Source organism: Eleutherodactylus coqui, chromosome 3 (genome assembly GCF_035609145.1).
Source record: "Eleutherodactylus coqui strain aEleCoq1 chromosome 3, aEleCoq1.hap1, whole genome shotgun sequence".
In the NCBI taxonomy this organism is placed as follows: Eukaryota; Metazoa; Chordata; class Amphibia; order Anura; family Eleutherodactylidae; genus Eleutherodactylus; species Eleutherodactylus coqui.
This window is the reverse complement of record NC_089839.1, coordinates 73124342-73149153: the sequence shown is the minus strand read 5'-3', so window position 1 is coordinate 73149153 and position 24812 is coordinate 73124342. Positions and strand designations below refer to the sequence as shown.

General features: G+C 47.2%; 1 protein-coding gene across 1 annotated transcript in view; it reads left to right on the top strand.

Moving 5' to 3' along the window:
- The window catches only part of CCDC85A (coiled-coil domain containing 85A), a 313500-nt gene that overhangs the window by 195038 nt on the left and 93650 nt on the right, over nt 1–24812 (top strand). The window contains exons 7-8 of the mRNA XM_066594525.1: nt 4483–4507; nt 19436–19452. Coding sequence (XP_066450622.1) covers nt 4483–4507; nt 19436–19452 — 42 coding nt within the window. The remainder of the gene's footprint in view (nt 1–4482; nt 4508–19435; nt 19453–24812) is intronic.

Here is a 24812-nt window from a genome sequence, read left to right as displayed (position 1 = left end):
ATGCGGGCATTGTGCATGTTTCGTTTGAACAATTGATTTTAGCTCTGCAAAAAACCCATAGTTCAGCAGCTGAACTACTGAGCAAATACGTTACATTTGAATGCATTTCATTCATCTTTCAAAAGACTGCAGGATACACAGTGTACTCTGCTGAGAGGAGAATAATAGAATCTGCCGGCAGATGTTTACATAGCTAGGCATGTGTTTAAACACAACCCAGCTCAGCAAACAACTCATAGAGGAAAAAGAAGGTTCTTTTACATGCAATTGATGATGATTAGAGATGAGCGAGCATACTCGATAAGGCAAACTACTCGATCAAGTAGTGCTGTATTCGAGTACCTACCCACTCGTCTCTAAAGATTCGGATGCCGGCAGGGGGCAGGGAGCAGCGTTGGAGAGCGGGGAGGAATAGAGGGAGATCTCTCCCTCTCTCCCCCCGCTCCCCCCTGCTCACCGCCGCAACTCACCTGTCACCCGCGCCGGCAGTCGAATCTTTAGAGACGAGCAGGCAGGTACTTGAATAAGGCACTACTCGCTCGAGTAGTTAGCCTTATTGAGTATGGCCATTAAAGCCAATAACACTTTATGCAAATACATTGCCAAATCTTTCAATTTTTAGGTCGTTTGAAAGATTATCTTTTCATGTAAAAGGACCTTTAGACTGGCACCCTGGGTGGGTACGAGGTCGAATGACTTTGAGTTATGCCAATGCATTAGGTCTGTTTGTTACTTAGGTGAAGAGCCTATGTTAATCTAATCACAAAACAGATTCCTAAAATATAACTTTTATTAGATAATTTTAAAAAGATTGGGGCATTAAAAACATAAACATACACTAAGGATACAACAAATACAGTAAAGCAACCAACACAGGCACACAGAGCGTTGTACCAATTGTGGAGGTAAATCAGGACTAATAACTCGGACTGTGAACTGGAGGTGTAGCCATATGTTGGGAACCACAACCAGTGGAATCAGAGAGATGGTATCCAATGTATTGGATAGAGTAGTCCTACACTCTTGTACATAGATGTGTTGAACTCAATATTTCTCACACTACCAGTGTAGAGCCTGAGATTTGGGTGATGTATTCAGGTTTTGAATGCAAACAAAGATGTTATATACTGGGATGTATTCAATGAAGGCTCCTCGGATTTGAGCCCCAATGACTTCCCAGATACTTAGTATCAGTGTATGCTACACGGTAAACGGTGTGGATTTCATAGTGGGCACTGGTGTGCTGCTATGCCACTTTTTCTTGGAACAAGCATGGTTAAATATAACCTCCTTATGTGGATGATTTATTTTAACAGATGATGAATACATCCAAGTTTACAGAAAGGTACAGAGGGATTCGATGCGTTTCCATCAGTATAACAGAACTCATCTGGAATCAAATAATCTCACCGAAAGACCAGGTCCTCTATAGTTCTAGAGCACCTGTATAGACGCTTTAATTGAAATGTCAGTAAGTCCCAATAGAGTTGCCAATATATCTTATGCTTCTCCTACTGGAAAAGCCCAGCCATTCCACATAAATTATGTGGGGTTAATCAATTTAATGTCTGCCTCATGAGGCAACCTCGGTTTAGTTGCACTCAGCATAGATTGATAACCCTGCTGCTTTAGCCATTCCACGTAGAATACGCAGGGTTAACCAATCTACACATATATAATTATATACATGAGATACCCAGGTTACCCCAGCATGGTCCATATCACTGTATGCAGGAGATATATCTCCCCAGTATATAGTGATGCTGATGTAACGTGGATATATTATGTATATAATTATATGTACAGCTGCTATAAATTATACAACCTAAACATACAAGATTACATGAAGTACATGGTACATAACTCGTACCGCATGTACTGCTCCTCCACTCTCATCCTCGGTTCCCGACACTGTCACTGCTGGGCTGGACGGACATCCATCCCGACCCCCACACATCACACACGCAGCTCCACTACATCCATCCTGATCCCTAGACATCGCATACAGCTCTGCTATATCATCCTGACCCCCAGACATCACACACACAGCTCTGCTACATCATCCTGACCCCCCAGACATCACACACACAGCTCTGCTACATCATCCTGACCCCCACACAAAGCTCCACTCACTCCCTCCATCCAGACCACCACAGCTCCAAGACACACACTAACAGCACTGCTACATCATCCTGACCCTCACACAAAACTCCACTCCCTCCCTCCCTCCCTCCCTCCCTCCATCCATCCAGACCCCCACAGCTCCAAGACAGACACACACACACACACAATCTTACATTTACTGAGCTCCCATAGTCATGTGATCCCTGACTCCTCCCAAACAGGGTATCACATGACGTGACATCATCGGAGGTCCAGGAAGCTGCCGGCTCTCATGTCTGTGTTTCCCCTGATTTCAGGACTGCGGAGAAGGGTTAACCGGTGCTAGGGGGCAGTGCAGGATCTAAAAATACCAGCCTGTAATAGGGCTGGTAAAAAAAAAATACCGGCACCAGCCTGACAGTAAAAAAACCGGCCAGGCAGGTGGTTTACCGGTCGGGTGGCAACCCTAATTACACACTAAGCCTGCCAACAGATTTTCAATAGAGGGCAGCTCTACCGTGCTTCCCTGAAAATAAGATACTGACTTATATTAATTATTTGTGCCCCAAAAGAGGCACACTGTCTCATTTTCGGGGGGTGGGGGGATTATACTCACCACGTCCAGGTGCCTCGCGCTGGAAGTTCCCATTTATCCCATAGTATAGTGCTTTATATGGGATCTACCAGTAAAGATATGCTGCTGCATCTATGGTGAGAAAATCGTAGAGCACTAGCCTCTGTGTTGATGTACATATGACTTTATAGGAAACAGCACAAAATGACTGTGTAATTAATGATTTCATTTTTTTTTGTTTGTTTAAAACAGTAGTATTATGAACGGCATTTCTGAATTCAGACAAGGCTTAATTAATGCTAGACATTTCAGGTATTGCAGTTTTTCCCATTTTCTTCATATCGGAGTTGGGAAATATTCTCCCATTAAAAAGTGAGCATATATAAAGTTCTAAGCACTCATACACTTCAAAAAATATCTGTAGAAAAAAGTTTGTTCTGGGTAAAGTATGAGATTTATTCAAACACGGATATTTGAATGCAAGCAAGCATGTGGAACTTGTATTAACAGCGGCTGATATAATGTGCAAAATAAATTGTCATGACAGACAACACATTTCTGAAAGCTGAATACAAATATAGGTTAGCAGTGACAGCTACATCCTCACTGATACTTTGCATGTGTCAAACAGTCGGAAAGTTTTAACTGCATCTACATTACTCAGGAGATTGAAATATTCCTGAGGGACTTACTGTCATTTGAAATTTGTATTTTCCTGTTCATTTTTACATGACATTGTATATTTCTAGTAAATATGTACTGGGACTTATTCCAAGCTCTGCCTCTGGTCCTTCAGTAGCAAAGATGATTCAAATCCAACTGAGCACTGTTCATTCTTTTAAGAGGAATTCCAAGTGATGTGTATGACTAAGCTAGTTGACAGAGCCTTATTTTGCTTTAAAAAATCCATGACATAATTTGTACAGACACAAAATAAAACATATGATAATAAGAGATGCATTTGGACAGACAGTGGCATAAACAGGAGAGCTGAAGCACTAGAGCAAAAATCAAAATAGGTTTTCCATTATGGTGCTTGGATTTGTCACAGAAGGGCCTGGTATTTGTTTGCCTTTCCATAGAATTTATTAGAAGATATGGGGTTCACTGATTGGAATGGATGCTCAAGATTCTTCAAGCCTATGGACCTGGTGATGCCTTATTCTGCATATAAATAGGAGTTGTCCAAAACAGATAACACACATATATGTATATCTATCTATATGTATTGTGACAATAGAGGATGTTACGGTATACTACCCTTGATGCGCCAGCCCGGGTGCTTTAGATCTCACCCACAACCCCTCTTCCTGCCTACTTGCCTCCACTCCTGGCTAACCCCAGGCGAGCAACTGGGCAGCGGTCCCTACTCTCACTAGGGACCGAAAAAGGGACGCTGGCGTACCTTTATGCAAAGGGTAGAATACTGACAGAAAAGGCAGATGTAATTAACCAACACGAACAATACTAAGCAGAACTGAGGTAGATAGAAAAACCTGGCAGATAATAGCAAAGTATAGCAGACAAGATGACAGAAGCAGGAGACCAACCGAGGCAGACTAGCTAGCACACTGAGGGAAATCAATAACTGGCAGTGATTGCCAGTCTATGCCCGACCTTTAAACAAAAGCCTCCACCCAGGGGCAAAGAGAGGGAGACAGCCAACTCCCAACAGAACGCAACAAAGGGAGCTCGTGCACAGCAGCTGAACTCACAAGTGCGCGTGCACATGGTGCTGTACGCCACCAGCGCCACATCGCCCACGCCGGCCAGGCACCCGCGACCCCGGCACCGGCGGGGGGAAGGCACCCAACCAGCAACCGCCGCATGGTAACAGGGGATTAGTTACAACTCAGGGTTGCCATCTTTCCTCCACCTAGATGGGTGGTCGCACATCAGTAACCCAGATCCACACCAGATTTTAGTGGTAATACTCAGGTAGTCCATATATTTTGACAGGAATAATAGATAACAAATCTTTGCACTGCTTTATTAGTCATAGTACACACATGCGTTAAACAACAGGAATCCTAGCTGCTAACTCACATAGGATTACGATTCTCTATAACACAGTGACCTAGTGCCACAACTAGAGATGAGCGAACACCAAAATGTTCGGGTGTTCGTTATTCGTAACGAACTTCCCGTGATGCTCGAGGGTTCGTTTCGAACAACGAACCCCATTGAAGTCAATGGGCGACCAGAACATTTTTGTATTTCGCCGATGCTCGCTAAGGTTTTCATGTGTGAAAATCTGGGCAATTCAGGAAAGTGATGGGAATGACACAGTGACGGATAGGGCAGGCGAGGGGCTACATGTTGGGCTGCATCCTAAGTTCACAGGTCCCACTATTAAGCCACAATAGCGGCAAGAGTGGGCCCCCCCCCTCCCAACAACTTTTACTTCTGAAAAGCGCTCATTAGCATGGCATACCTTTGCTAAGCACCACACTACCTCCAACAAAGCACAATCACTGCCTGCATGACACTCCACTGACACTTCTCCTGGGTTACATGCTGCCCAACCGCCCCCCCTCCCCCCCCACAGCGCACACCAAAGTGTCCCTGGGCAGCCTTCAGCTGCCCTCATGCCACACCACGCTCATGTCTATTTAGAATTGCGTCTGCCATGAGGAGGAACCGCAGGCACACACTGCAGAGGTTGGCACGGCTAGGCAGCGACCCTCTTTAAAAGTGGCGGAGCGATAGCCCACAATGCTGTACAGAAGCAATGAGAAATAGAATCCTGTGCCACCGCCATCAGGAGCTGCACACGTGGGCATAGCAATGGGGAACCTATGTGCCACACACTATTCATTCTGTCAAGGTGTCTGCATGCCCCAGTCAGACCGGGCTTTTTAATTCATAGACACAGGCAGGTACAACTCCCTATTGTGAAGTCCCTGTCGACCCACAGCATGGGTGGCTCCCTGGAACCCACCGGCGGTACACAGAAATATCCCATTGCATTGCCCAACACAGCTGAGGTAGTAATGTCGTGCTTAATGCAGGTGGGCTTCGGCCCACACTGCATGCCCCAGTCTGACTGGGGTTCTTTATAAGTGTACAGATGTAGTAAAAAGTCCGTGTGCACCTACAGCATGGGTGGGTGCCAGGAAGCCACCGGCGGTACATAGAAATATCCCATTGCATTGCCCAACACAGCTGAGGTAGTAATGTTGTGCTTAACCCTTTCCAATCCAATTTGTATATGGTTTTCCTAGGGGGCTTACTCTTTTTCTGCTGTTATACAACGGCGCTATATGCTGGCTAAAGCCAGTACTGCATGAGCTGACACGTAGGATAGGCTCTGACAGCAGAGAGGCTGGCAATATACAGTAAGAGAACCCCGACGGACGTCTACCAACAACGGAGCTGTACAGCCTTAAACCCTAATGTCTTCAAAGGTCACACAGTGGACTGGAAAGGGTTAATGCAGGTGGGTTTCGGCCCACACTGCATGCCCCAGTCAGACTGGGGTTCTTTACAAGTGGACACATGTAGGTTAAACTCCCTGTGGACCCACTGCCTGGGTGGGTGCCAGGAAGCCACCGGCGTTACATAGAAATATCCCATTGCATTGCCCAACACAGCTGAGGTAGTAATGTCGTGCGTAATACAGGTGGGCTTCGGCCCACACTGCATGCCCCAGTCAGACGGGTTCTTTAGAAGTGTACAGATGTATTAAAAACTCAGTGTGCACCTACAGCATTGGTGGCTCCCTGGAACCCACCGGCGGTACATAAAAATATCCCATTGCATTGCCCAACACAGCTGAGGTAGTAATGTCGTGCGTAATACAGGTGGGCTTCGGCCCACACTGCATGCCCTAGTCAGACTGGGGTTCTTTACAAGTGGACACATGTAGGTTAAACTCCCTGTGGACCCACTGCCTGGGTGGATGCCAGGAAGCCACCGGCGTTACATAGAAATATCCCATTGCATTGCCCAACACAGCTGAGGTAGTAATGTCGTGCGTAATACAGGTGGGCTTCGGCCCACACTGCATGCCCCAGTCAGACGGGTTCTTTAGAAGTGTACAGATGTATTAAAAACTCAGTGTGCACCTACAGCATGGGTGGCTCCCTGGAACCCACCGGCGGTACATAAAAATATCCCATTGCATTGCCCAACACAGCTGAGGTAACGTCAGCTGTAATGCAGGTGGGCTAAAAATTAATTTGATTACACTGTAGGCGAGGGCCCACAAAAATTGCTGTATCAACAGTACTAATGTACATCCCAAAAATTGGCCATGGCCAGCCAAGAGGGCAGGTGAAACCCATTAATCGCTTTGGTTAATGTGGCTTAAGTGGTAACTAGGCCTGGAGGCAGCCCAGTGTAACGAAAAATTGGTTCAAGTTAAAGTTCCAATGCTTTTAAGCGCATTGAAACTTATAAAAATTATTCTGAAAAATTATTTGAGTGAGCCTTGTGGCCCTAAGAAAAATTGCCCGTTCAGCGTGATTACGTGAGGTTTCAGGAGGAGGAGCAGGAGGAGGAGGAGGAGGAATATTAGACACAGATTGATGAAGCAGAAATGTCCCCGTTTTGGATGGTGAGAGAGAACGTAGCTTCCATCCGCGGGTGCAGCCTACGTATTGCTTACGTATCGCTGCTGTCCGCTGGTGGAGAACAGAAGTCTGGGGAAATCCAGCCTTTGTTCATCTTGATGAGTGTTAGCCTGTCGGCACTGTCGGTTGACAAGCGGCTACGCTTATCTGTGATGATTCCCCCAGCCGCACTAAACACCCTCTCCGACAACACGCTAGCCGCAGGACAAGCAAGCACCTCCAGGGCATACAGCGCTAGTTCAGGCCACATGTCCAGCTTCGACACCCAGTAGTTGTAGGGGGCAGAGGCGTCACCAAGGATGGTCGTGCGATCCGCTACGTACTCCCTCACCATCCTTTTACAGTGCTCCCGCCGACTCAGCCGTGACTGGGGAGCGGTGACACAGTCTTGGTGGGGAGCCATAAAGCTGGCCAGGCCCTTAAAGACTGTTGCACTGCCTGGGATGTACATGCTGCTCGATCTACGCACATCCCCTGCTACCTTGCCCTCGGTACTGCGCCTTCTGCCACTAGCGCTGTCGGCTGGGAATTTTACCATCAGCTTGTCCGCAAGGGTCCTGTGGTATAGCAACACTCTCGAACCCCTTTCCTCTTCGGGAATCAGAGTGGGCAGGTTCTCCTTATACCGTGGATCGAGCAGTGTGTACACCCAGTAATCCGTCGTGGCCAGAATGCGTGCAACGCGAGGGTCACGAGAAAGGCATCCTAACATGAAGTCAGCCATGTGTGCCAGGGTACCAGTACGCAACACATGGCTGTCCTCACTAGGAAGATCACTTTCAGGATCCTCCTCCTCCTCCTCCTCCTCCTCCTCAGGTCATACACGCTGAAAGGATGACAGGCAATCAGCCGGTGTACCGTCAGCAGCGGCCCAAGCTGTCTCTTCCCCCTCCTCCTCATCCTCCTCATGCTCCTCCTCCTCCTCCTGTACGCGCTGAGAAATAGACAGGAGGGTGCCCTGACTATCCAGCGGCATACTGTCTTCCCCCGCCCCCGTTTCCGAGCGCAAAGCAGCTGCCTTTATGGTTTGCAGGGAATTTCTCAAGATGCATAGCAGAGGAATGGTGACGCTAATGATTGTAGCATCGCCGCTCACCACCTGGGTAGACTCCTCAAAATTACCAAGGACATGGCAGATGTCTGCCAACCAGGCCCACTCTTCTGAAAGGAATTGAGGAGGCTGACTCCCACTGCGCCGCCCATGTTGGAGTTGGTATTCGACTATAGCTCTCCGTTGTTCATAGAGCCTGGCCAACATGTGGAGCGTAGAGTTCCACCGTGTGGGCACGTCGCACAGCAGTCGGTGCACTGGCAGCTTAAAGTGATGTTGCAGGGTGCGCAGGGTGGCAGCGTCCGTGTGGGACTTGCGGAAATGTGCGCAGAGCCGGCGCGCCTTTACGAGCAGGTCTGACAAGCGTGGGTAGCTTTTCAGAAAGCGCTGAACCACCAAATTAAAGACGTGGGCCAGGCATGGCACGTGCGTGAGGCTGCCGAGCTGCAGAGCCGCCACCAGGTTACGGCCGTTGTCACACACGACCATGCCCGGTTGGAGGCTCAGCGGCGCAAGCCAGCGGTCGGTCTGCTGTGTCAGACCCTGCAGCAGTTCGTGGGCCGTGTGCCTCTTATCGCCTAAGCTGAGTAGTTTCAGCACGGCCTGCTGACGCTTGCCCACCGCTGTGCTGCCACACCGCGCGACACCGACTGCTGGCGACATGCTGCTGCTAACACATCTTGATTGTGAGACAGAGGAGGAGGAGGAGGAGGAGGGTGCTTTAGTGGAGGAAGCATACACCTCCGCAGATACCAGCACCGAGCTGGGGCCCGCAATTCTGGGGGTGGGTAGGACGTGAGCGGTCCCAGGCTCTGACTCTGTCCCAGCCTCCACTAAATTCACCCAATGTGCCGTCAGGGAGATGTAGTGGCCCTGCCCGCCTGTGCTTGTCCACGTGTCCGTAGTTAAGTGGACCGTGGCAGTAACCGCGTTGGTGAGGGCGCGCACAATGTTGCGGGAGACGTGGTCGTGCAGGGCTGGGACGGCACATCGGGAAAAGTAGTGGCGACTGGGAACTGAGTAGCGCGGGGCCGCCGCCTCCATGATACTTTTGAAGGACTCCGTTTCCACAACCCTATACGGCAGCATCTCAAGGCTGATGAATTTTGCGATGCGGACGGTTAACGTTTGAGCGTGCGGGTGCGTGGCGGCGTACTTGCGCTTGCGCTCGAACACTTGCGCAAGCGACGGCTGAACGGTGCGCTGAACTGCACTGCTGGATGGGGCCGAGGACAGCGGAGATGAGGGTGTGGGTGCAGGCCATGAGGCGGTAGTGCCTGTGTCCTGAGAGGGGGGTTGCATCTCAGTGGCAGGTTGGGGCACAGGGGGAGAGGCAGGGGTGCAAACCGGAGGCGGTGAACGGCCTTTGTCCCACCTTGCGGGGTGCTTGGCCATCATATGTCTGCACATGGTGGTGGTGGTGAGGCTGTTGGTGTTGGCTCCCCGGCTGAGCTTTGCGCGACAAAGGTTGCACACCACTGTTCGTCGGTCGTCAGGCGTCTCTGTGAAAAACTGCCAGACCTTAGAGCACCTCGGCCTCCGCAGGGTGGCATGGCGCGAGGGGGCGCTTTGGGAAACACTTGGTGGATTATTCGGTCTGGCCCTGCCTCTACCCCTGGCCACTGCACTGCCTCTTGCAACCTGCCCTGCTGATGCCCTTGACTCCCCCTCTGAAGACCTGTCCTCCTGAGTAAGCGTTGCACACCAGGTGGGGTCAGTCACCTCATCGTCCTGCTGCTCTTCCTCCGAATCCTCTGTGCGCTGCTCCCTGGGACTTACTGCCCTTACTACTACCTCACTGCAAGACAACTGTGTCTGATCGTCATCGTCCTCCTCACCCACAGAAAGTTGTTGAGACAGTTGGCGGAAGTCCCCAGCCTCTTCCCCCGGACCCCGGGAACTTTCGAATGGTTGGGCATCAGTGACGATAAACTCCTCTGGTGGGAGAGGAACCGCTGCTGCCCAATCTAAGCAGGGGCCCGAGAACAGTTCCTGGGAGTGCTCCCGCTCCTGAGCAGGTGTTATTGTAGTGGAGTGAGGAGGCTGGGAGGAAGGAGGAGCAGCAGACAGAGGATTCGGATTGGCAGCAGTGGACGGCGCAGACCTGCGGGTAGACGATAGGTTGCTCGAAGCACTTTCTGCCATCCAGGACAGGACCTGCTCACACTGCTCATTTTCTAATAACCGTCTCCCGCGTGGACCCATTAATTGGGCGATGAATGTGGGGACGCCAGAAACGTGCCTCTCTCTTAATCGCGCAGCAGTCGGCTGCGACACACCTGGATCAGGAGCTTGGCCTGTGCCCACACCCTGACTTGGCCCTCCGCGTCCTCGGCCGCGTCCACGTCCTCTAGGCCTACCCCTACCCCTCAGCATGCTGTATTACCAGTGATTTGATTTCACAGGCAGGAAATAAATTGGCGCAAGACTGCAGGCCAAATATAATTTTTGCCCTTTTTGGAAAACGAAAGGCCCCACTGCCTCTAGTGAATGAATTATCTAAGTTTAATAACTGTGCTGTGTCCCTGCTTATGTGTCACAGAACGTGAGGGTAGCAGAGTTATTATAACTCTGGCAGAGCAGGTATTTTTTTTCCCAATTAAGGAAAGCAAATGGCGAAGCCAGCAGTAAAGCGTAGCTGGGTGCGTATGATTTAGCACTGTTCTTCACGCAGCTCACACGTCTCCACCGCCCGTAAGGACGGACAGAGGCTGGACAAATAGATTTGTTTTCAGTTTTTTCCCACCAAAAGGCAGCACTGCGTATATTCTATGAACATGAGAAGTTTAATAACTGTGCTGTGTCCCTGCTTATGTGTCACAGAACGTGAGGGTAGCAGAGTTATTATAACTCTGGCAGAGCAGGTATTTTTTTTCCCAATTAAGGAAAGCAAATGGCGAAGCCAGCAGTAAAGCATAGCTGGGTGCGTATGATTTAGCAATGTTTTTCACGCAGCTCACACGTCTCCACCGCCCGTAAGGACGGACAGAGGCTGGACAAATAGATTTGTTTTCAGTTTTTTCCCACCAAAAGGCAGCATTGCGTATATTCTATGAACAGGAGAAGTTTAATAACTGTGCTGTGTCCCTGCTTATGTGTCACAGAACGTGAGGGTAGCAGAGTTATTATAACTCTGGCAGAGCAGGTATTTTTTTTCCCAATTAAGGAAAGCAAATGGCGAAGCCAGCAGTAAAGCGTAGCTGGGTGCGTATGATTTAGCAATGTTTTTCACGCAGCTCACACGTCTCCACCGCCCGTAAGGACGGACAGAGGCTGGACAAATAGATTTGTTTTCAGTTTTTTCCCACCAAAAGGCAGCACTGCGTATATTCTATGAACAGGAGAAGTTTAATAACTGTGCTGTGTCCCTGCTTATGTGTCACAGAACGTGAGGGTAGCAGAGTTATTATAACTCTGGCAGAGCAGGTATTTTTTTTCCCAATTAAGGAAAGCAAATGGCGAAGCCAGCAGTAAAGCGTAGCTGGGTGCGTATGATTTAGCAATGTTTTTCACGCAGCTCACACGTGTCCACAGCCCGTAAGGACGGACAGAGGCTGGACAAATAGATTTGTTTTCAGTTTTTTCCCACCAAAAGGCAGCACTGCGTATATTCTATGAACATGAGAAGTTTAATAACTGTGCTGTGTCCCTGCTTATGTGTCACAGAACGTGAGGGTAGCAGAGTTATTATAACTCTGGCAGAGCAGGTATTTTTTTTCCCAATTAAGGAAAGCAAATGGCGAAGCCAGCAGTAAAGCGTAGCTGGGTGCGTATGATTTAGCAATGTTTTTCACGCAGCTCACACGTCTCCACCGCCCGTAAGGACGGACAGAGGCTGGACAAATAGATTTGTTTTCAGTTTTTTCCCACCAACAGGCAGCACTGCGTATATTCTATGAACAGGAGAAGTTTAATAACTGTGCTGTGTCCCTGCTTATGTGTCACAGAACGTGAGGGTAGCAGAGTTATTATAACTCTGGCAGAGCAGGTATTTTTTTTCCCAATTAAGGAAAGCAAATGGCGAAGCCAGCAGTAAAGCATAGCTGGGTGTGTATGATTTAGCAATGTTTTTCACGCAGCTCACACGTGTCCACAGCCCGTAAGGACGGACAGAGGCTGGACAAATAGATTTGTTTTCAGTTTTTTCCCACCAAAAGGCAGCACTGCGTATATTCTATGAATAATAACTGTGTTGTGGCCCTGCCTATACAATTCTTTCCCTGCAGTATCAATGGAGGGTGGAATGCTCTGCAGAGGCGATTTTGAGAAGCCCACAAAAAATGCAGCACAGCTAACAGCAGCCTGGACAGTACTGCACACGGATAAATATGGCCCTAGAAAGGACCGTTGAGGTTCTTGAAGGCTACACTCACTCCTAACACTCTCCCTGCCTATGCAGCACTTCTGTCCCTAATGCCAGGTGCAACGGTCTGCAGAGGCGATTTTGAGAAAAAAAAAAATCCCACTGCTAACAGCAGCCAACACACAGCTATCAGTGGGCCTAATAAGGACCTTTGGGGGGTCTTGAAGCCTACACTAACTACCAATTCTTTCCCTACAGCAGCTCCGGTATAAACAGCACTGTCCCTCATCTAACTCACACCGCATCTGAGGCGAGCCGCGGGAGGGGCCGACTTTTATATTAGGCGAACACCTGATCTCGCCAGCCACTCACAGCAGGGGGGTGGTATAGGGCTTAAACGTTGCAGGGGGAAGTTGTAATGCCTTCCCTGTCTTTCAATTGGCCAGAAAAGCGCGCTAACGTCTCAGGGAAGGAAGTGAAAGTAACCAGAACACCGCATGGTGTTCGTTACGAATAACGAACATCCCGAACACCCTAATATTCGCACGAATATCAAGCTCGGACGAACGCGTTCGCTCATCTCTAGCCACAACACATCATAGCAATGTCCATGATACTATATCCAACCAGGGTGTCAGTCTACGGGGCTTCCTTCCCTGCCAGACTCATGGTATTCCCACTGCTTGGTCCGCACCAGATCTCAGGCTTGCAGCCCTCTCAGCTACTTCTAAGCTATCTGTCTCTCTCAGGAAGTAGCTCTCAGCAGCAACAAGCCCCTTCTAACTAGGACTCAGCCCCCTGCAGGCCATTCTATGAAGTTCACTTGCTTCATTATCTATCTATCTATCTATCTATCTATCTATCTATCTATCTATCTATCTATCTATCTATCTATCTATCTATCTTCCATCCATCCATCCATCCATCCATGGGCATTGAAACTTATACAAAGTCTTATATAGTTAGTTAGTGCATTAATACCATTACTTAAAATAAGATTTTTGTGTCTACTTTTCATTTTATTGAGGACCTAAACTTTTAATTCATCTCTGTTCTGTCCAGAAGTGTTTGTTTTATTCATTTTTTGATTAGTATAATAAAATAAAGCAGCCTGGGATAGTTGCCACCTCCAATAAGCCAAAAATCTTCACATAAAAGACAAAAAAAATCCCAGCACTGACAAAATGCAATTCATCCACCGCTATGTAGTAAAATCACATAATACACATTTTTCAACCATAATGCGACAAAGTGTTAACAGGCAAAAACTCTAACTCTTGTAAATCAGATCCCTCGATGTATAACATGGTCAGCTATTCATTTGAAAGATCCCAGCAATAACCTATAATTGTGGGGGCTTTCTGAACCTGGGTTATAGCAATATCCAAGCACAGTCAATGCATGTAGAGTTATATATTTAATTCCACTTTATGATCAGTTGGATAAGTAAGTTACATTGCACTTTTGTGAAGCACCGAGAGTGGGCTTGTAAAATAAATCCTGTTCAACTGTAATGACCCCTCACGCAATAAAAATTCATGTCACCTGCCTGAAGGTTTGATCATCGGAGAAAAGTTCCAATGTTACATAAAGAGATGCACTGAGCTTGCAGTACTCTTTAGGAACAATGAGCAGCAATACTGATTAATCCCTTTTGGAACATTTTTTATTCTCTAGGAAACCATTAAAACAACTTAAACAAAAGGCTTTACTTTGTCAAACATTACAGCAGGGGTTCCACGCGGAAAGCATTCGACTGTTAGTGGAAGATTCCTTCAAGACAAAATCTATTCTAGCAGTTCAAATGATCATAGTAGATGATTAGACCTTCTAAATGACTGAACTGTGAAAAGAATGGAGATGAAGGGCGTTGTGTCTAAATGTGAGACGCATAAGTAGTATTTGAAACTAATGATATTTAAAGTATATGGATAAAAATATTGATGCGTCTCTGGATTTATCCATTTTTCACCTTTTACAACTGGTATAATTCTGTACATACAGTTGATCCTTAGGGCTTCTTCACATGACTGTATTTGCATGCAAAAAAAATCCCACGCTTCATATGTGGAGAATAGAACACATTGATTCCAATGAGCTCATTCTCATCTCTTTTTTTTGTGCAAGCGGTTCTCATGCACGCAAAAAATAGGACCTTCTCTATTTAAGGAATATTTGCGCACCAAAGAGCGCCATAGAGGTCTGCGGGAGGTGCACAAATGCGCACTTATATACAAGTGAGCACGTGCAATATTTGCTCAATCGCAACCGCGCTGGCTCCTTTTTTGGCTTAATAGCTATTAAAATCAGTTAGTTAGTTAGTTATCATGCTTGGACAGCGATAGTTCGTAGTGTCAATCTAGAATGACCATGACTGAGAGCATTGTTCCATTCCATGTAGATGTCAGAGGAGGTACCGTTGCCTATCTGTAGCACCCACGAGCGCCGCGGACAACCAGGAGGCCTCCGTCATCCGGCAAGGGGTTGTTTCTCAATTTTACTAGCAATTGCTGTGGTTAGAGCACCGTGGGCCGGGACAGCTTCTGACATGCGTGCAACATGACCAAAAAGTGCAAGTCGTCTCCTTGTTATTGTCTCCTCCTTTGGCTTTTAATAGCCATTTAAATCTGAGCGGAGGTAATTCCTCCATCCATGTGCACTAGCGGTAACTGTGCAAATACGCATTGGTTAAAATTTGATCAGATCAAACAATCTAGTATCATATAGCAAACATATGTGAAAAATATTTTAAGCTTTCTAAATTGTGTTTTGACAGTTACGGTTGGGTTCTCATATACCCAGCCATCCATTTTTTCTCTTCCAGATTGGTAAGGAAATGCCAGAGGAAAACTAAAGCCCAAATATTCCTATAGTTTTCTATGGGATTATACATGGCACCTGGCACATCAGTTTTGGTGCCGGATGTCTCCTTGCAGCATTTTTCTGTCTAGCTATGGATGCTGGAATTGGCCACTAAGTGTATAAAAATGTCGTCAGTTGTGTCTGGTTTAAGCAAAAAGAAAACAAGTATAAGTGCACTCAGCCCAATTTAGATCCCTGCCATTGACTCATGTTGGGATGAAAAAAACTTTCAGTCTATACTTCTATATTTTGTTTTATAGTAGACATTGTATAGTCTGCAATATTTGCCTAAGCTATGTTCATGCATAAATTAACACACCTACGCTCCTCTGGTCCTGAATGTAGGCTTCTACATTGCTTCCACTCACAATTGTATTCTGACAATGTAATTAGAACACAAATTGCAATATGCCCCTATTCACAAGCAGACTATTTCTGCTGTCTCCGGATGACACATCTATTAGGGAATACGGCACAGTTGCTGAACTGTGCCAGCTTTTGCAAAGCAATTCAGCGGGATACATTTTAGATTTATTCTCCACCTCTGGATATTACATATATCTGTATCTACGACTAGGTCCTTCTCATACTGTAGCCTGTGCAGCAGAACACTATGGCATGTTTCTGAAAACGACACAGGAACATCAAGTAGTACCCTCTGCAGCCTTCCAGTTGTTCTCCCCTGAGTATCTTTCCTCATTTCCACAGCACCTTTAGCGCCAAAATGACCCCTTAATATCCATCTGTTATTGTGTGTACTAATGCACAATGTTCACATGTTTAAACTTTATGTAAATTTACCTCCACCTGACACCCTTCAGCCTGGGTCATTTACAGACACATGCCTATTGTGCATATGAGTAAATCCTTATTATAGTGCCAGCTGCACTTAGACTTCCTGGTTCTTTTCGTGTCCATGGTGACATCAAAGTGTCACTCGGGACTAAGTGACGCATCAGGTGGCTCATGCACTGTGCCATTCTGCGCTGGACACTGAGGAAGTAACACCTCCCTCTGGTACCAGCACTAATAGGCTGGTTGGGCTGCCATTTAGCTCATTCGACCTATCAGTTATAGTTGTATTATATAGGAACTGGTCCCTTAATCCTATAGGTGTTGGTTATACTAGTTAACTGGCCACGCTTTTCCAAAGGTTCTTTCTAGTCTCATTGTGTTTAGTAAAAGTTAGTTCAGTATGCTATTATAGTTAGTGTCAGTGTTCTAAGGTTTAGTGTACATAGTTGTTGACCGTTTCATTTTGGACTGGTTTTGGGTCTCTTCCACTGCAGGGTTGCTCTTTTCAGGGTGGCTGCTCCTTTGAGGGACCGGTCTGATTTGTGTAGTTATGGTTACATTATCAATGAAGTCTTTTATATCTCAGTACATTTGGTTCTTCTAATATTTGTCCGTTTGTAAAAAGATCAATAAAACCAGTTATCGGTTTAGTTCCATCTTTGGGACATGTATTTGTCATATCTAGTTGTGCAAACTAGTTGTACTAGATGCAATGATCACATTTTGTCCTATTATTGAAAATACAGATTTTTGAACATGAACACTAAACATGTATAAATGTTTAGTTATATATCTTACCAATTATAATTACTTTAATTCTACTCTATATTACTATAATATTCTGACTTTCCTGTATTCTCAAACCCCTTTGCTTTTCTGTAGAGGTTCAATGTGTGCCTGCTATGTTGAAGTATATGTATAAGTACGTCCACTTAAAGTAAGGGCTCTAGACTTTGTGAAAAAATGCACCAAGGTTCTCTTTGAAACAAGAGTCCAATTAAACCATTAATTTATGTAAAATAACTATTTACAAATAAAGAATAAAGGAGGAAAGGAACTGAGTGTGAGTGATGTGCGAGGGATCTCCTTGGGGAATAATTAGTTTGTGTGTTCCATGTAAATGCACCTGTCATCACTTGGAAAGAGATAAGATGACAGATACTGTAAATGCATGTCCTCTATTTAAACAGTTTAAAGGAGTAATTAGACTGCGCCTTGTAGATGTCTACCTTCCCTTTCGGAAATAATTATCTGACATTCTCTGAATGGAGAAGAAATAGGTCTGTTGAGTAAAGGACCATTTGCACAGAACGTGGATACATTTTTCATTTAAGCAATAGGTGATACATGAATCTTCGAACTGTTATGACATAGAGATGGATCTAGACATTTATTACTATTCTATTCATGGAAACATTTCCTTTGCATATTTAAATTTGAAAGGTCATTTTTATCCATGGACAACAATTTCATGAACTAAGAAATAATGTAGTTGTGTGGTTATTTGGACAGTCACTGTATTTACAAGTGAATGATGACACAGCACATTTGTCCATAACTCATACTATTACTAACATATAAGCAATGGTTATGAGTAAGAACACATCAATTAGATGTTTGACTGTTGAGAGTCTGTCATTGTGTTCTCCTGAGACATCATGCCCACGGATGTATCAGTAAAGCAGTCTCCTCACAGCATTTTACTGATGTTTATAAACAGCGGGTCTGCCAGCAGAAACCACTCATGGGTGCGAGTGCACTGCGTATGCCTGTGTATGACAGGCACATGGACATGGGCAGTGTGATTCTTTTTTTTTAAATTCCCCGTTCCTTTTCAGAGTGGGGTTGCTAATGAAAATGTTCCCATATGCAATTAATTGAGAAACAACAGGAGAAAAGCCGGCTCCTTAAAAACACTTTTTTTATTCTTCTTTTATTCCAAAAAATCCATAAAATTATAAATGATGAATACTGTTGACATGGTATCACGTGGTACCCATTATTTATAATTTTTGGGATTTTTTGTAATTAAAAACGAACAAAAGAAGAGTTTTTAAGGAGCCAGCTTTTCTCTTTTTGTTGTTGCTATTCAAGACGTTTGACTCACGTCAGCCTGAGCAGCTGAAAACCTTCAAGCCAAACCAGAATAAATATTACCTACTAACCAGATGACGATAATGTTGTATTATGTGTTTTGCAATCTTTCCTGAGGATAAGCTATCAATAGTAGATTAATGGGGGTCCATTATCCAGGGACCCCTGTTGATCAGTGGTTTGTGGGGCTAGTGAACTCATATACTAGGAAGCAGACAGCCTATTCTTACAGTAATGGTCAGGCTTGTTATTGCAGGCCAAGTTCCCTTAAACTATTCTGGTTCTGCGTTGGAGCCTCCGGTGTTGTAGCCTGTACAGACCAAGAGCATAGTCAGTGGAGAGAGACAGAAGTTGTTAACAGTAGATCTCAGTTCGCAATACAAGGGAGTAAGCAGGTAACGTCATCAGGAGGAATGCCAGTGATCGGTAACAGTAGGTCTCAATTTGGTTGCAGAGGAGCAGGCAGATAGTGGAACTTGACTATGGCAATGAGGCAAAATAATCACGCCCTGGAGCAGAGCCAGGGCCAGGCTTTTTATAATTTGGATAAACAGAAGCAGGGCAGCGCCAGAACAGGTAACCAGGCCAGGCATACAGGATCATGGCTTAAGATCAGTAGGGGAGCTGGCCAGGCCGCTTGATGGCTCAGTTGGGAGAGCTGCTGACTGGAGTACATGAGTTGATAACTTATCCTGAGGACAAGACAGCAATAGTTTACAACTGGACAACCTGTTAAGACTTTACTGCAAAAATTATTTTCAGTCCAAAATACATGCATGTACATAAGGCTCCTTTCACATCTGTGCTGGCCCTCCTGGTGATTTCCATTGTTCAGCTCCATCCTCAGAGCTGAAGAACAAAAATACTGGATGGCCAGATCCAGCACATGCCAGAGCTAAAAAATCAGACCCCATTGAGTATGCTTCCAGCGTTCCGATCAGAATTTTTACCAGATTAAATAGTACAGCATTCTGCATTATTTCATCCAGGTTTTTCTGCCAGATCTGCATCAGAGGATCAAAATGGAACCTCCAAAGCAAATGTGAATTGGTCCTAAGAACAAAAAATTGTCCCCAAAGGTGTCCATAGTCTTCAAGTTACATGATGTTCTCTTCGCTGTTCACCTGCAAAATTCAGAATTCAGTATTCCTGCTAAGGCCGGCTTCACATGGATGTATTTGTGCACACAAACTTTGTGCACGCAATATGTAGAGAATAGAACCCACTGATTTCAATAGGTTCGTTTACATGCCCATATTTAAGCACACACATTTCAGCTGTGCAGAAGAGATAGAACATGCTCTATTTATCTGCATATTCGCACACCAAAGAAGTCAATGGGGATGCACAAGTGCGCATGCTATATGCAAGGAGATGTGTGAAAAAGAACACATTTGGAGCACATTAAATGAATTAGTCATTTTAATTGGTGTATGTTTGTGTACTGTGAACAAAAAAACATGCCCTATGGGCAGAAAAACTACAGAAAAATATGCCGACATACATGCAAAAAAGCCTTGTTCATAGCGCAAAAAAAGTTGCACTAAGACACGCGCAATTGCGCTTATGCTCATGTGAAGCCAGCCTAACAGAGAGCAAAGAATTACAGGAATTCGTCTGATTATAATGGCACAGTCAGACATGCTCACATACTGTACAATATCTGATAGCAAAGCCAAGGTTACCTTCAGCTTGTTTCCAATGACAACCAGCAACATCTGTAAAGCCAGTGCAGACATTAATGGATTCTAAAACATGATTATGAGATTATAATGCTCAATGTCAATTTAATAAAATGTGTGGAACAAACTGCAATATTAATCAAAACAAATTTTGTTACAACTCGAACACCAAGCATATACTGTAGAGCTTGTTTCCTTTCCTTTCTTCCACTTTTACATCATGAGGGGTAAGGCAACACTTTGTACCTGCTTGATACCTATATAATATGAGAGCAGTGACATGTAGCAGTAAAGCATGGGAACACAAGAGGTACTTTCTGAATTAAACTTTGCCACAAATGTTAAAGGGGTGGTCTCGCGAAACCAAGTGGGGTTATACACTTCCGTATGGCCATATTAATGCACTTTGTAATGTACATTGTGCATTAAATATGAGCCATACAGAAGTTATTCCACTTACCTGCTCCGTTGCTAGCGTCCTCGTCTCCATGGTTCCGTCTAAATTCGCTGGCAGCTTGCTTTTTTAGACGCGCTTGCGCAGTCCGGTCTTCTCCATTCAGCACGAGCCGCTTCAGTGTGCTCCCCGCTACAGCTCTTCTGCGCATGCGCAGACGAGCTGTCACTGCTCGGGAGCGCGCTGAAGCGGCCATTCTGCACCATCCTCTGTTAGAGGAAGGTGCAGAAACTGGAGCTGCCCAGCGGAGAAGCCCAGCCCAGCCCAGCAGCCCCGAGAAGCCTCCCAGGTAAGTGATGGGTCGGGGGGGGGCTGCCGCTGCGCCGGGCTGCGCCGGGGGGGCTGTCGCTGCGCCGGGGGGGCTGTCGCTGCGCCGGGGGGGGCTGCCGCTGTGATGGGGGGGCTGTCGCTAGGCCGGGGGGGGCTGCCGCTGCGCCGGGCTGCGCCGGGGGGGCTGTCGCTAGGCCGGGGGGGGGCTGCCGCTGCGCCGGGCTGCGCCGGGGGGGCTGTCGCTAGGCCGGGGGGGCTGTCGCTAGGCCGGGGGGGCTGTCGCTAGGCCGGGGGGGGGCTGCCGCTGCGCCGGGCTGCGCCGGGGGGGCTGTCGCTAGGCCGGGGGGGGGGCTGCCGCTGCGCCGGGCTGCGCCGGGGGGGCTGTCGCTAGGCCGGGGGGGCTGTCGCTAGGCCGGGGGGGGCTGCCACTGTGATGGGGGGGCTGTCGCTAGGCCGGGGGGGGCTGCCGCTAGGCCGGGGGGGGCTGCCGCTGCGCCGGGCTGCGCCGGGGGGGCTGTCGCTAGGCCGGGGGGGGGGGGGCTGCCGCTGCGCCGGGCTGCGCCGGGGGGGCTGTCGCTAGGCCGGGGGGGCTGTCGCTAGGCCGGGGGGGGCTGCCGCTGTGATGGGGGGGCTGTCGCTAGGCCGGGGGGGGCTGCCGCTAGGCCGGGGGGGGCTGCCGCTGCGCCGGGGGGGCTGTCGCTAGGCCGGGGGGGGCTGCCGCTAGGCCGGGGGAACTAGCGCTGGGCTCCAGAACCTAGCGCTGGGCTCCGGGGCCTTCACCTGGGCTGAGGGTCTAGCGCTGGGGAGCCGGGGGCTAGCGCCGGTTACCTGCTGTCTGGTCGGCGGCTGCGGGGCGTCTGGTCGGCGGCTGCGATGCGTCCGGTTGCCATGGAGACACAGCTGGCGGCGTCTCGGGAGCGCGCACGTCGGGCTGCAGCGAGCGACGGGGAAAGAGCCGGCGGCCATCTTGAGGAAACTTTTATAAGTTGCTGAAACGCTGGAACGGTAAGTACGAACCAGCTAGAAATGTCATTTACAGGGGGGCTTTGTAATGTATGTTTAATGGGGGGGACTGGGCAAAAAAAAAAATTAACTGCTTCCTCGAGACATCTCCTTTAAGGTGAGATCCATCGGTTAATTTGACTATATTAAATGCAAATATTCTACCTGCTTCCAAAATAACTGATCATAGTTAAAGAAGTGAACAGTAATATATTTCAACTGCTTTTTAGGGCTCGGTCAGACAAGTGTTTTTTCAATGCACGAATAGGCGCCAAAAAGAAAGTTTCTATTAGAACCAATGCTTTCCTATAAAAACACGCACCACGCACCTCCAGTTGAGTGAACGGGCCACATCAAATAGATGGAATTCACCTGGTCACACAATTTTTTTTCAAATGCGAGGGCTGATCTTTTTGCACGCCTATTCGTGCCTGGAAAAAAACACCTATTTGACTGAGGTCTTACCCTGTTTTTTGCCACATTTGAAATAAAGGAGTTACTAAGGCTCAATGTCCACAGGCAGATTTGTATTGCGGAATCCGCGCGGGAAAGCATTAGCATCCGCACCTGAATTAAAGGGGTTGTCCCGAGGCAGCAAGTGGGTCTATACACTTCTGCATGGCCATAATAATGCACTTTGTAATATACATTGTGCATTAATTATGAGCCATACAGAAGTTATAAAAAGTTTTATACTTACCTGCTCCGTTGCTGGCGTCCTCGTCTCCATGGTGCCGACTAATTTTCGGCCTCCGATGGCCAAATTAGCCGCGCTTGCGCAGTCCGGGTCTTCTTCCTTTCTGAATGGGGCTCCGTGTAGCTCCGTGTAGCTCCGCCCCGTCACGTGCCGATTCCAGCCAATCAGGAGGCTGGAATCGGCAATGGACCGCACAGAAGCCCTGCGGTCCATGGAGACAGAGGATCCCGGCGGCCATCTTCAGCAGGTGAGTATGAAGACGCCGGACCGCCGGGATTCAGGTAAGCGCTGTGTGGGTGGTTTTTTTAACCCCTGCATCGGGGTTGTCTCGCGCCGAACGGGGGGGGGGGGTTTAAAAAAAAAAAAAAAAACGTTTCGGCGCGGGACAACCCCTTTAAAGCAGGCAAATTTGTTTGCAAGCTCCTGCATGCAGAATCTGATCTGCCCGTGGATATGAATCCTAAAGCTGATGGTTTCTCAATAACAAATAACAGTCTTAGTAAATAGTTCAACAATTGGTGAATAGGATAACTTCTTAGCAAGAGGGGTGCAGTTCTTAAAGGGACACTGTCACCACATAACAGGGAACCAAGAATGTGTTTTTATACTCACCTGCTCTCCAGCACTGTGCTAAGTTGAATTGCAGTGATGGATTTGAGTTTCAAAGATAAAGACCCCCCCACCCCCCCACCGGATTTGTCTTGCCAGACAGACTGGCGTCTTCAGGGGTAATAACAGGGTTATAGAAGCTTTCCGATGTGGACTTCATGGGAGGACACTGTGGGAACCAGGGAGCTGGTGAGTATTAATAACAGATCACCTGACTCACCGTTACCACCAGAGCACCCCCATTACTTGGTTTATGGTGCTGTTACTTAGTGACAGTGTTCAGGTAACTTGTACAGTCACTTGTGTGGTAGGGTGGGTGATTGTGATTCTCCACCTTACAGGAGTTTAGATGTCTCCTGATAGAGCGGGATTTTATCAGTCTCTGACAAAGCCTTTACAAAGACTGGCATGTCCTGTAACTCAGGGTCTAAGTAATAGTCCATACTCTTAGTGCTGTTACACAAGCTCATATTATATGCACTAGAAATTTTACAGTCCATAGAGTCCATTGTTATATACGTTTCGTCAAAAAAATCCTGCCCCTAGAAGGAGTTGTTGTTTTGCTAAAAACTCGGCATGCAGTTACATCTCAGGCAGATATGCCAATGATTAGCGTTGTGGTGTGATTAGATGAACGGTCTTGTCACCTGAGGCCTTAAAAGTGGTTCCCCCCTTCGCCAATAAAAAAGACTCTCAGAGGCTACTTGTGTGTAGTGGACCACTTTTACATTTGTGTAGTGCTTGTTGACCACTAGACACCTCTACGACGCAATCAAATAAATATATCCTGGTTAACAGAGTTTAAGAGGGGGGTATTATCTGAATGAAAGAGGCTGGATCAACGAATTGTCATGTATTGCCTTTTACACTCACCCTCTGTCACCTCCGTTTGTAGTGTGTCGTGATTTAATGGAACCAAATTGTCTTCAGCGAAGCATGCAGATTTAGTTTGGGCACTGACGATGGCCATGTTTGTGTCTGGAGACCTTGAGGTGAGCGCCTCATTCCTGCCTTTGTTGTGGAGCAGCACACTGCTCCAACTGCTGGTGGTCTGGGGAGCCATCTTATATGACAGTCGGTCACCCCTAGTAGTGGTACGAGAGACAATGACAATATGTTTAGGGCATCCTACAGCCACATGTGTCACCTCTCATGGCAGGGCTTCCAAGAGGCATTTTCCAGGTGTCGCAGGAATTACACCACAATATTGTCACAGTGCTGTGACCTGCCCAGTTGCCAGATTTATCACCAATAGAAGATGTATGGGACCATCTGGGATACTAACTATGACAGCCTATGCGTTTGCACGATCTAGAGGCTCAGTTACAGCAAATTTGGACCGATATGCCGCACGATACCATTCCAAACCTGTATGTCTCCATGTCCGCCTGTATCACATCTTGCATTTGAACAAGAGGCAGCCTAACAAGATACTAGAGCCTCCATGCCCAACGTATTACATCTTGTATCCAAGCTAGAGGTGGCCCAACAGAATGCTAGAGACTCCATGCCCACCTGTATCACATCTTGTATCCAAGCTAGAGGTGGTACAACAGGGTACTAGAGCCTCCATGCCGACCCGTATCACATCTTGTATACAAGCTAGAGGCTACCCAACAAGCTTCTAGAGCCTCAATTCCTGGCCGTATCACATCTTGTATCTAAGCTAGAGGCGGTACAGGGTACTAGAGCCTCCATGCCTATCTGTATCACATCTTTTTTCCAAGCTAGAGGCGGTACAA